Source organism: Hemitrygon akajei, chromosome 10 (assembly GCF_048418815.1).
Source record: "Hemitrygon akajei chromosome 10, sHemAka1.3, whole genome shotgun sequence".
NCBI classification, from domain to species: Eukaryota; Metazoa; Chordata; class Chondrichthyes; order Myliobatiformes; family Dasyatidae; genus Hemitrygon; species Hemitrygon akajei.
Genome location: NC_133133.1, coordinates 161822887 through 161834805, shown reverse-complemented (window position 1 = coordinate 161834805; position 11919 = coordinate 161822887). Strand labels below are relative to the sequence as shown.

The 11919-nt window shown below is 40.8% G+C and overlaps 1 protein-coding gene across 1 annotated transcript; it reads right to left on the bottom strand.

Moving 5' to 3' along the window:
- wnt16 (wingless-type MMTV integration site family, member 16) lies at positions 1-11497 on the bottom strand. The gene is made up of 4 exons (XM_073059548.1): positions 11163-11497; positions 10839-11065; positions 8997-9292; positions 1-1561 (listed from the first exon to the last, which is right to left on the bottom strand). The coding sequence occupies exons 1-4, from the start codon at positions 11255-11257 to the stop codon at positions 1097-1099; spliced, it is 1083 nt and encodes a 360-aa protein (XP_072915649.1). The 5' UTR covers positions 11258-11497; the 3' UTR covers positions 1-1096.
- Positions 11498-11919: the final 422 nt, after the last annotated feature.

Here is an 11919-nt window from a genome sequence, read left to right as displayed (position 1 = left end):
TTTTCAATTCTCAACTGCATTTTATACATAACATAGCACAACTTTGATAATTACAATTTATACAGTGAGATTATGGCTGACCTTTTACACATTTTGCATAAGTTAAATATTTACACATATTAAGCTGTTAGAATGCTTGTCATCCGAAATTAAAATTCTCTGTACATATATTTTCCTAAGGTGTGAACCACTATACTTTAGAACACACCCTAGTAAATTAAATTATTTTACTTTGTAAGTATTATAGTTTTAGATACACTGTTGCCATGCAACTGAAATACAGTGTCTCAATGTTTCCATTTTCATCAGTGATCAGTAATTTAGAAGATTTTATCTTCAAGAAGTCAATATTATATTTCAACTTCAGACAATGCTACTTCTGTGGTTTTGAACATATTCTATGGTTCAACAAAATACAGCAGTCATTTTATATAACTTATGCCATACTTAAGTAAAAATACAAAGTTTTCAAACATTTGATTTGGAATGTTAAAATACTACTATATTCCATCTCCACTAAAAGGCTTATAGTATTCCAGTAAAAAAATGAGCTGCTGGAAGATTCAGCAGGTCAGGCAGTATCTGTGGAGGCAGTGGCAAAGTTGACCATTCAGAACTATCTATTGGCTATCCCTCTGCCTCTACAGATGCTGCCTGATAGATCAGTTTTTTTTGGCTCCAGATTCCAGCATCTGCAGCTGTTTATTTCAGTATTGTGTACTAGTTTTCTAGTACTTATGCTGCTTGTATTTGTTCAGTATTATCTACTAGTACTGATTCAGTATTGTGCACTAGTACTCCTGTACTTGTGCTACTCCATCTGCGGTTTTCTTTCAGTTCCTTTTCTTCTGATTTATTTCTATAAATTTGAGACAAAGCAATTACTTTATTCGATGATAGTCTTATATTTTTGTTCATAGGATTTGCTCAGTTACAAATTGCAATATTTTAAAATATTCTCTACTCAACTGAAAGTCATGACCATGCAAATGTTTTACAAACAGCTTGTTCAACTTTGTATAGTTGCTCATTAAAACCAGTAAGATCTCACGCTTCTTTGGTGCAAAGCTTTCCCCTTGTTCTATTTGACTTTAAGCTACTTGCAGGTGTGTACATCAGTCATCGTTTCGCATCTCCGACAGCGCACGTAACAGCACCACACAAATTTGCAGTCACATCGCTCCACATGCCGGACAACGTGTGTGTTATATCCCCGTCCGCAGCACAGCAGGTTACAGCCATCTGAAGCAGGAGAGGTTCTGTTACATTCACGCCCCCGAGTTCCATGGATGCCTAACTTTTTATCTTCTACACAATAATTGGGTGACTTTTTAATGTGTACCAGGTCCTCCCTGTTCACTGGCACTTTCCGCTGCTCCTTGTCCTTGCGACGAGCCTTCTTCTTTGACTTGTCCAGGATTTGGACACTGTGCTCATATTTCTCTTTCAGGTATTGGCCAATTTGATCAAATGAAGACATGGTTTTCCAACAAGTTTTCACCGCACATGATCCAGACACTCCATGACAACGGCAATTCACGGACATCAATTTGGACACAGCCTATAGCAGCCACAAAAAAAAACACTACTTTTATTAAGTTTGTAAGTATAAACCTTATAAATTAAACCTTACATGCGTTTTCCTTTTTCAATATACAACCATATGGGAATGCATTATCATATGAGGAATGTTGATAGCTCTGGGTCTGTAATCAAGTCAAGTCAACTTTTTATTGTCATTTCAACCATAACTGCTGGTACAGTGCATAGTAAAAATGAGACTTTTTTCAGGACCATGGTTCACATGACACAGTACAAGAACTAGACTGAACTATGTAATAAAAAACAGAGAAAGCTATACTAGACTACAGACCTACACTGGACTGCATAAAGTGCACAAAAACAGTACTGGCATTACAATAAATAATAAACAGGACAGTAGGGCAAGGTGTCAGTCCAGGCTGGAATTCGGAAGGATGAGGGGGGATCTCATTGAAACCTTTCGAACGTTGAAAAGCCTAGACAGAGTAGATGTGGAAAGGATGTTTCCCATGGTGGGAGAGCCTCAGGATAGAGGGGCGCCCTTTCAGAGATGTAGAGAAATTTCTTTAGCCAAAGGGTGGTGAATTTGTGGAATTTGTTGCCATAGGCAGCTGTGGGGACTACGTCGCTGGGTGTATTTAACACAGAGATTGATGAGCTCTTAATCAGAGATGGCATCAAAGGTTTTGGGGAGAAGGCTGGGAACTGGGGTTGAGGAGGAGATTTTAAAAAAATGGATCTGTCATGATTGAATGGCAGAGCAGACTTGATGGGCCAGATGGCCTCATTCTGCTCTTATATCTTACGGAATAATTAAGGAATAATATGCACTGATCTACATATAACAGACATTAAGTAAACTTCTCCACAGAAACTCATTTGCTATGTTTTCTGTTGACATAAAGACAGTTATATCAGTTCTATGTAATGGTGGCAATGTGACTTTTTAGAAAAATATTCCATGTTAATTAAATCAAGCAGAAAAAAAATGAAGTACTGGTACATTACTTTTAAGACCTAACTGGAAATACCAGCTGTCTGTGTTTCACTGATGCCTCAATAATGTGTAATCTGGAGACTTTCTCCCCCAAATGGAGAAGGAATTTTTCCAAGTCTGGATAGTGATTTTACACAGCTGTAATGTGTGCTTTTGCAGCAAGATGGAATTCTAGTGTACCCTATGTAAATTAAAGCTTTGTGAAACATTCTTTCAAGTGTGTCCTTTGCCTCTGGGGTCATTCTTAGGTTTATTGTTTATAGAAAGCCTTGAAATCTGTGTCAATGCTGAGTCTAGCAATCAGTTTCAAGAACCATTGTGACCCTAAACCTCAGTGAAGTACATAGAACATAGTACAGGGCAATGTAGGTCCTTTGCCCGGTGTTGTGCTGATCTTTTTATCTCACTCTTCCCTTTCAATTAGCCCTTCATTTTTCTTTTATCCATATGCCTAAGAGTCTCTTAAATGTCCCCAATGTAACTACCACCATCGCCGGCAATGTTCCATGCATTTACCATCACATGTAAAAACAACTACCTCTGATCTACTGCCCAACTTCACCATGGACAGTCCCGAGTCAGGCTGAGAAAGGAGAAGGGTTTGGCATGGAGTGAGCAACCCCATCCCATAAAAACCCAGTGCTACAGAAACTCCAAGACCTCATCCCTGGGAGAGGAACGATACATCAAGAAGACACCTAGGGGCAACTTAAATGCTGACTCAGGACAGAGGACTCTGTCAAACTGCTGTCAGCGCCCCAGTACAGATGATGGTTTTAAGCAAGTAAGATATCCCCCTACACTTTCCTCCAATCACCTTAAAGTAATGCCCTTTCATATTAGCCTTTTGCTGTCTTGGGAAAAAGATGCTGGCTGTCCACTCTGTCTATGCCTTCATCATCTTATACATCTTGATCAATAGAGAAAAGCCCTATCTTGCCAAAGTGAAAAGCCTTATCTTGTTCAACCTTTCCTCACAAGACACATTCTCTAATCCAGGCAGTATTTTGCTAACTCTTCTCTGCACCCTTTCTAAAGTTTCCACATCCTTGCTATAAAATAGTAACCAGAACCAAGCACAATACTCCAAGTGCAGTCTAATCAGAGTTTTATAGAACTGCAACATTGCCTTGTGCCCTTGAACTGAATGCCCTGACTAACAAAGGCCAACACACCATTCACCTTCCTACCATCCTATTAATTAGGGATCTATGAACACGGGCCCAAAATCTTCCTGTTCCTCCACATTGCTAAGAATCCTGCCATTAACCTTGTATTGTGCCTTCAGGTTCAACCTTCCAGAAGTGTATCATTTAACACTTTTCCAGATTGAACTCCATCTGTCACTTCATAGTCCAGCTCTGCATCCTGACGATACCCCATTGTAAGCTATGACAACTATCCAAAACACTATCAACTTTCATGTCATCTGCAAACTTACTAATCCACCCTTCCACTTCCTCATCCAAGTCATTTATACAATCTCAAAGAGCAGGCATCCTAGTAAGATACCTGTGGAACATCACTGGTCACAGACCACCTCCATCTGCTGTCACCCTGTGCCTAAAGTGAGGATACCAGTTTCAAATCCTTGCAGCCAAATTTCAATGGATCTCATGCCTCCTGACTTTCTGAATGAGACCACCATGTGGAACCTTGTTGAATGCCTTGCTAAAACTCATATACACCAAATTCACCATTGTACTTCTGTTAATTTGTTTTTTTACTTACTCAAAAAGTCAATCTGGCTCGTAGAACCTTCCTCTTACAAAACCATGAATACTATCCCTAATCAGACTATGATTCTCTAAATTTGGAAATCCTGGCTCTAAGGATCCTCTCCGGCAGTTTGCCCACCATCAATGTACAACTCACTGATCTATAATCACCAGGGTTATCCCTATTATTTTTCTTGAACAAAGGAATAATATTAACCATACTCCAACTTTTCTACACTAACCTCACATTCATCAAGGTCCCTCTCACTGGTGAATACTGAGCAAAGTATTAAGGACCTCACACACCTCATCCGACTGTAGGCACATTTCCTCTTTTAACCCTTATTGATCCTACCCTCACTTTAAGCATCCTGTTCTTCACATATATGTAGAATGCCTTAGGGTTTTCCTTAATCCTACTCACCAAGGCCTTCTCATGTCCTCGTCTAGCTCTCCCGTCACTTCTTAAGCTCCTTCCTGTTTATGTTATAACTCTCAGGAACCCTGTCTGACCTTTGCTCCCTAAACCTTAAGTATGCTTCCTTCTTCCTCTTGAGTAAATGTTCCACTTCTCTTGTCAACACTGGTTCCTTAACCCACCATCCTTGCCTCAAAAGGACAATCCTATCCAGAACCCCATTCAAGTACTTCTTAAACAACCATTACACATTTCCCTGTGAACATCTGTTCCCAATTTGTACTCCCAGGTTCCTGCCTAATAGCATCATAATTAGCCCTCCCCCAATTAAATACTTTCCCATAAAGTCTGCTCCTAGCCTTTTCCAAGACGATGGTAAAGATCAAGAGTTGTGACCACTGTCTCTGTAATGGCCTCAACATCATAGTTTTATGTAAATTTATCACCCTTGTTTCACTAAAGTATTCAAACCTTTAACTTCAGTGTCAGATCAGCTGGGATCTGCAACCCGGTTTTATTCACATGACAACTACATAATTAGTGTTAAGTAACAATTACTTTTCACATCACGATTATAGTGTGTTTTAGGGTTAGATCACATCTTAGTCAACTAAATGGAATGTCACATGGGTACCAATCGAGGTCAATGTGAAAATGACAAACCATACTCTGAACAGCTCGTTATGATACAATTTTTTTAAAAATAAAATTTGCAACTTTGGAAAATGGTCACCCTTGTACTGAGCACACTGAGTTCCAAACTTAATCAATGAAGATTAACTATAAGTTGAATGTCACAATTAGGAAAAATTCCAGATGTGATAATAATAGTGATTGAAGATGTACTTAGTGAATGTCTGCCCATACAGATTAAGTACCACATATTGAGTACAACTGTGCCAGGAACAACTTAACATCATGTCACTATTTTCAATGATAAAAAAACACGACTACAGTCTCAGCATATTCTCTTCTGCCAGTATTTTGCTAAATTTGTGAACTATTAAAATCTACTGAACAAATATAAGTAAGGATAAAAAAATCTGCAGAATTTTGATTGCTTATCTCAACCCCATGATTACATTATAATGGTAGGAGAATAACAAAGATGGGGACCAGGGGTAGAGATATGGGTCAGATCCTTAGACATATTTAAGGTGGTGATGGATAAATATTTGAAATGAATCTTCTTTTAAGACCATAAGATATAGGAGCAGAAGCAGGCCATTCTGCCCATCGAGTCTGCTCCACCATTCAATCATGGGCTGATCCAATTCCTACAGTCATCCCCACTCCCTTGCTTTCACCCCGTATCCTTTTATGCCCTGGCTAATCAAGAGCCTATCTATTTCTGCCTTAAATGCACCCGATGACTTGGCCTCCACAGCCGCTCGTGGCAACAAATTCCACAGATTTACCACACTCTGACTAAAGTACACGGTACTCCAGATGCAGCCTCACTGATGCCTTTTGGAACTGCAGAATAACTTTGCAACCCAAAAGATGCAAATAAGGCTGAACAAATACAGAGAAAATTTACAAGGACGTTGCTGGGTCTGGAGGACCCGAGTCCCAAGTAAAGACTGAATAATTTAGGAATTTATTCCTTGGAACATATAAGATTGAGAGGAGATTTGATAGAGGTATGCAAAATTATGAGGGGTATAGAGAGGATAAATGAAAGTAGGCTTTTTCCACTGAGGTTGGGTGAGACTACAACCAGAGGTCATGGGTTAAGGGTGGATGGTGAAAAGTTTAAGGGGAACATATGGAGAAACTTCTTCACTCAGAGGGTGGTGAGAGTGTGGAATGAGCAGCCAACACAAGTGGTGCATGTGAACTCGATGTAAATGCTTAAGAGAAGTTTGGATAGATACACAGATGGGAGGGGTAAGGGTGCAGATCAATTGGAGTAGGCAATTTAAATGGTTTGGCACAGACTAGAAGGACCAAATGGCCTATTACTGTGTGTACTTTTCTATTATTCTAAAGTAATTTCTCCACATCTCAGTTCTAAAAGGACGTCCTTCAATCCTGAAGTCGTGCTCTCTTGTACTAGAATCCCATGCCATGGGAAATAACTTTGCCATATCTAATCTGTTCAGGTCCTTTAACATTCGGAATGTTTCTATGAGATTCCCCCTCATTCTCCTGAACTCCAGGGAATACAGCCCAAGAACTGCCAGACGTTCCTCATACGGAAACCTATCATTCCTGGAATCACTTCTCTGAACCCTTTCCAATGTCAGTATATCCTTCCAAAAATAAGGAGCCCAAAACTGCACTCAATACTCCCAAGTGTGGTCTCACGGGTGCCTTATAGAGCCTCAACATCACTTCCCTGATCTTATATTCTATACCTCTAGAAATGAATGCCAACATTGCATTCGCCTTCTTCACCACCAACTCAACCTGGAGGTTAACCTTTAGGGTATTTTGCATAAAGACTCCCAAGTCCTTCTGTATCTCTGCATTTTGAATTCTCTCCCCATCTAAATAATAGTCTGCCTGTTTATTTCTTCCACCAAAGTGCATGACCATACACTTTCGAACATTGTATTTCATTTGTCACTTCTTTGCTTATTCCCCTAAACTATCTAAGTCTCTCTGCAGGCTCTCTGTTTCCTTAACACTACCCGCTCCTCCACCTATCTTTGTATCATCAGCAAATTTAGCCACAAATTCATTAATACTGTAGTCCAAATCATTGACGTACATCGTAAAAAGTAGCAGTCCCAACACGAACCCCTGTGGAACTCCACTGGTAACCGGCAGCCAGGCAGAATAGGATCCCTTTATTCCCCTCTCTGGTTTCTGCTGACCAGCCAATGCTCCACCCACAATAGTAACTCTCCTGTAATTCCATGGGCTCTTAGCTTGCTAAACAACCTCATGTGCAGCACCTTGTCAAAGGCCTTCCGAACATCTGCATCTCTTTTGTCTACCCTGTTTGTAATTTCCTCAAAGAATTGCAGTAGGTTAGTCAGGCAGGAATTTCCTTTAAGGAAACCATGCTGGCTTTGGCCTAACTTGTCATGTGCCTCCAGGTACTCCATAATGTCATCCCTAACAATCGATTCCAACAACTTCCCAACCATGATGTCAGGCTAACAGATCTATAATTTCCTTTCTGCTGCCTCCCACCCTTCTTAAATAGTGGAGTAACATTTGCAATTTCCCAGTCATCCGGTACAATGCCAGAATCTATCAATTTATGAAAGATCATTGTTAATGCCCCCCGCAATCTCACCAGCTACTTCCTTCAGAACCCGAGGGCCATTCCATCAGGTCTAGGACATTTATCCACCCTCAGACCCTTAAGCTTCTCAGTTGTAATTTTCACTGCACAAATTTCACTTCCCTGACACTCTTGAATGTCCGGTACACTGCAGATGTCTTCCACTGTGAAAACTGATGCAAAATATGCATTCAGTTCCTCTGCCATCTCTGTGTCTCTCATTACAATATCTTCAGCGTCATTTTGTATTGGTTCTTTATCTACCCTCGACTGTCTTTTACCCTTTATATACTTAAAAAAGCTTTTCTTGCACAGAAGAAGATAAGGCCAGCATTGATCAACTGTAATGTCACTGAATGATGTGGCAGGCTTGAGAGGCTGAGTGGCCTACTACCTCTCCTATATTCCTGTACATGTCGCTGAATTCAAATATCTTGTGACTTATGACCCACCTCAGAACACAAAGCAACCTTGTGATACCAACCCAAGGGTTCAAACTGTACTGATGTGAAACTGTTAACAATTATGTTCTTATCCTAGCAGTCCCCTGCTTGGTAGCAACGACAATTCAAAGCACAGAACATTTACTGGAAACACTAGGTCAACCACTGAGTTAGAGGCAGATCTGAGCATGGTACAGCAAATAGTTAATTGTACACAAGTCAATTTATTTAGAAAAAGGAGACTATTTAAAGAGAAGAAGCAGAAGCTACAGCAAATTGTCCCATTAAAAAAAACTAAAATTTCTCCTGCACAGTGGAAAACAATTGCTTATATGCTAAAAGTCTGTCCACCTGAAACGTGAACCGTTTCCTGTGATATGCCTTCACTATTTTTATTTTAGATTTCCATCATCTGCAATTTACAAATGTTTGGATATCAAGTTTGATTGATAGGGGAATTTCCCTTCTATCTCCATTTTGAATGACTTTTAGCTTTGCCACTATTACATCAAGACACATAATCGCAGAAACCACCCAACACTGGCTGGCCGGCTGAATGTTTCCAGCACAGTGACCATTTGGATTTACCTGACGGTTTAGGCGAATTAGACCCAGATCTCATTCCACCCCACTCTCTCACCTGTCGACCCGCCTCGTTATTGTGCTGGATCATGGTCGCCCACGCTTCTTTGTCTGCTCCGAGTTCTCCGGCCACCGGTTTGCTGCTGGTGTGGACGAACTTCCTGCTGAGCGCCATGCCGTACTGCAGATCGTCGGAGCAGCCGCCCCAGTGCCAGCCCTCGTTGGCCGAGCCACCGGTCCGAAGGCTCCGGTCACACGAGCACTCGGTCAGGTTTCCCGCGCTGCAGGCCCGCGTCACCGCGTGCACGAGCCCCGCCGCCATTACCGCCTGAATGAAGGCACTCTCCTTAGTACCTGCAGAGAGAGACTGGGCATTACCACACGGAGCAAGTCCCACCCGACCCCGTCCCTCTGTGCAGCAAGTGTGAAAGGAAGAATGGCAACAGAACCGGAGGGATTCGCACCAAATGCTGGAAATACTCAGCAGGACAAACAGCATCCGCAAAGAGAGGCAAGTTGACCTACTAAGCGTAAAAAGAGTGTTCTTTTATTTTTAGCGTCTTATATTAGCTTATATTGCGGTATTTGACACTGCAGTGAATGCACAGATAATATCCTACAAATTGAAGAGTAAACGCAGTAAAATGACATTAACTCTGAAAATATTTTGAAACCACACTTTTTTGAAACTATCCCGAAAGTGACTATCCACGGTCGCTGGAAGTTGTGGCAGTAATTTCGCTCGGTGTAGTCCCTTATTCCCGCGTTGTGGCGCCAGTCTGGAGCCGAGAGTCAACACTTCAACAACCACACAGGGACCCAAGAACTCATTGCTTTATGCGTAGAGTAGGTAGAGGTCTTTTCATGAATGAATATTTAACAAACGATAAATTCTTATCGCCTTCCTTTATGGGACCGGCTTGCGTTTAAAGGTAGACGAGCAAGTGAGCGGCGAGTACTAAAGGACTTCAGTGAAATGGAAATCTTAATTTCCATTTCACTGAAATATGGTCGACTTGCTTCCTGTGCAAACTGCACACACAATGCTGTATAGATAGGAATCAAATACTTTTAGCGTGAATGTCCATTATTCCTTTTCCCCTGCTGCGGGCTGTGCAATGAACCGCGCACAGAAATGCAGCCATTAGGTGAGACCGTGGCCGACATGAAGGAATTTTTTGTTGTTGTAACCTAGCAAATTAACAAAACCGTTTTAACAAAACCCGCGATTGCTATCTGTCCGACATTCCTTGATCCCCTTAAAAGCTACGATTCTATGTTATAGTCAAACATTAATGCATCAGAGAAACGTGCTGCCGTTAAATGCATGTAAAAACTCAATGCCTGAATTTACTTTAGTAAATTACAAGTTTACCGTCCAAAGACACTCGTTTCAATAAATGATAACCTGTACTATAAGTTATTTAACCCCGCGAATGACTAGGTATTAGTTTAACATTGTTTCTTGTTAAAATTGAATGTTATTGTTCCGGCTATTTTTCCTCATTAAAATTCAGCGTCATCCTCACATTTTTGTCATGTTAGGAAACGCTCTATTTTACCAAATACCCTCTAACTTTAACAAACTTGCTGAAAAAAGTTAACGGAACTCACATGGATACAATAACCCGCAGAAGAGTCTATAAGCTATCCAGTCGCTTATTTGCGATTTCACGGTGCAGTCGAATCAATATATTAACTTGCATTGTTAGACTTTAAATTATCATAATATTTACATCGAATACAGCAACTGCTTGAGATTTAGTTAGAAAATAGAAATACTAAAGGTGTGTTTGTGCACTCGTTGTCATCTAATAATACGCCCGAAGCTGTAGATCCGAAGTAATAGCTTTACATTTGGATTAGAGAATTAATTTAAGAAGTTGCGTTCTTGACTTACCGCTGGTTAACTCATAGCCAAACACAGAGTAATCATCAGTGATAGAACAATTCCACCTTTCGTGTTTAAACTGACGTTGGCATTCATAAATACCAGTGCGAGCTCCTTCTTTAATGGCTGGCAAAAGACTGGGTTTCCTTTTGCATAGATCTTTCTGTTTGTTTGAAAGCGGCAAACCTAGACATCCCATCTTCTCTGTAACTCCACTGGCTGTGGATCCTAGCCACCTGTCGCGAGGATGTAGAAAAAGTACATCACCATCAATTAACTGTACGCCGCAAATAAATTGGCATCTAACGCTTTCAAGTATTAAGCTTTACTTACATCCAATTTCCGTGACAATAGCATGGAAATGCTGTTAGAATTGCCATCAGTAACACACCACACCGGTATAATCCAAGAGAAGCCCCTCTCTCCATGATCGAATCATTTAGTATATTTCGCCACGCGAGGGTGTCACGTTGTTAATGTAATTGAACATAAGCGCAATTTCCTGCAACTTCAGGGGTTTTATTCTTTAGCGTGAACGGACTGTCCATTCTGTAATTTCTGTGGGAGTTTACAGAACAGTTTTTTGAGCCGGCGGGTGAGAGAGGCAGGGTTGGAAAGAGACGCGCAAAAAAAAAACGAGAGATGAGAGAGGAAACATACTCTGCGAAGAATTGTGCTGCCAAGTTCTTAGTTGCCGCCCACAATTTCCCATTGGACAGAGACCATATTAAAATAAAATAGACATACTGCCGGAACGATTGGTTGGTGGTCCTGTGACGCCACATCATAAGAAGTGTTCCGTCTAATTTGTTCATGCAAGTGTTAACTTCGAACACAAGCTGTAGCGGGTGGTAGCAACGAATTTAATAGAATATTTCGAGTTTCACTACCGTTGAAATCTTAGGGTTTACGTTCAGAAGCACTTTTGCGGGCCTGATATTATGCACTCAGTAAAATGTTAATGCCACAAACTGCATTCCGTCCACCTTAATATTATTGAATTGAATGACAGTCGATTAGCAACTTAGCCGATATGTTCGAAAAACAAAATAACTGTAGTTGAGTTGCTGGAAATCTGAAACACAAGCAG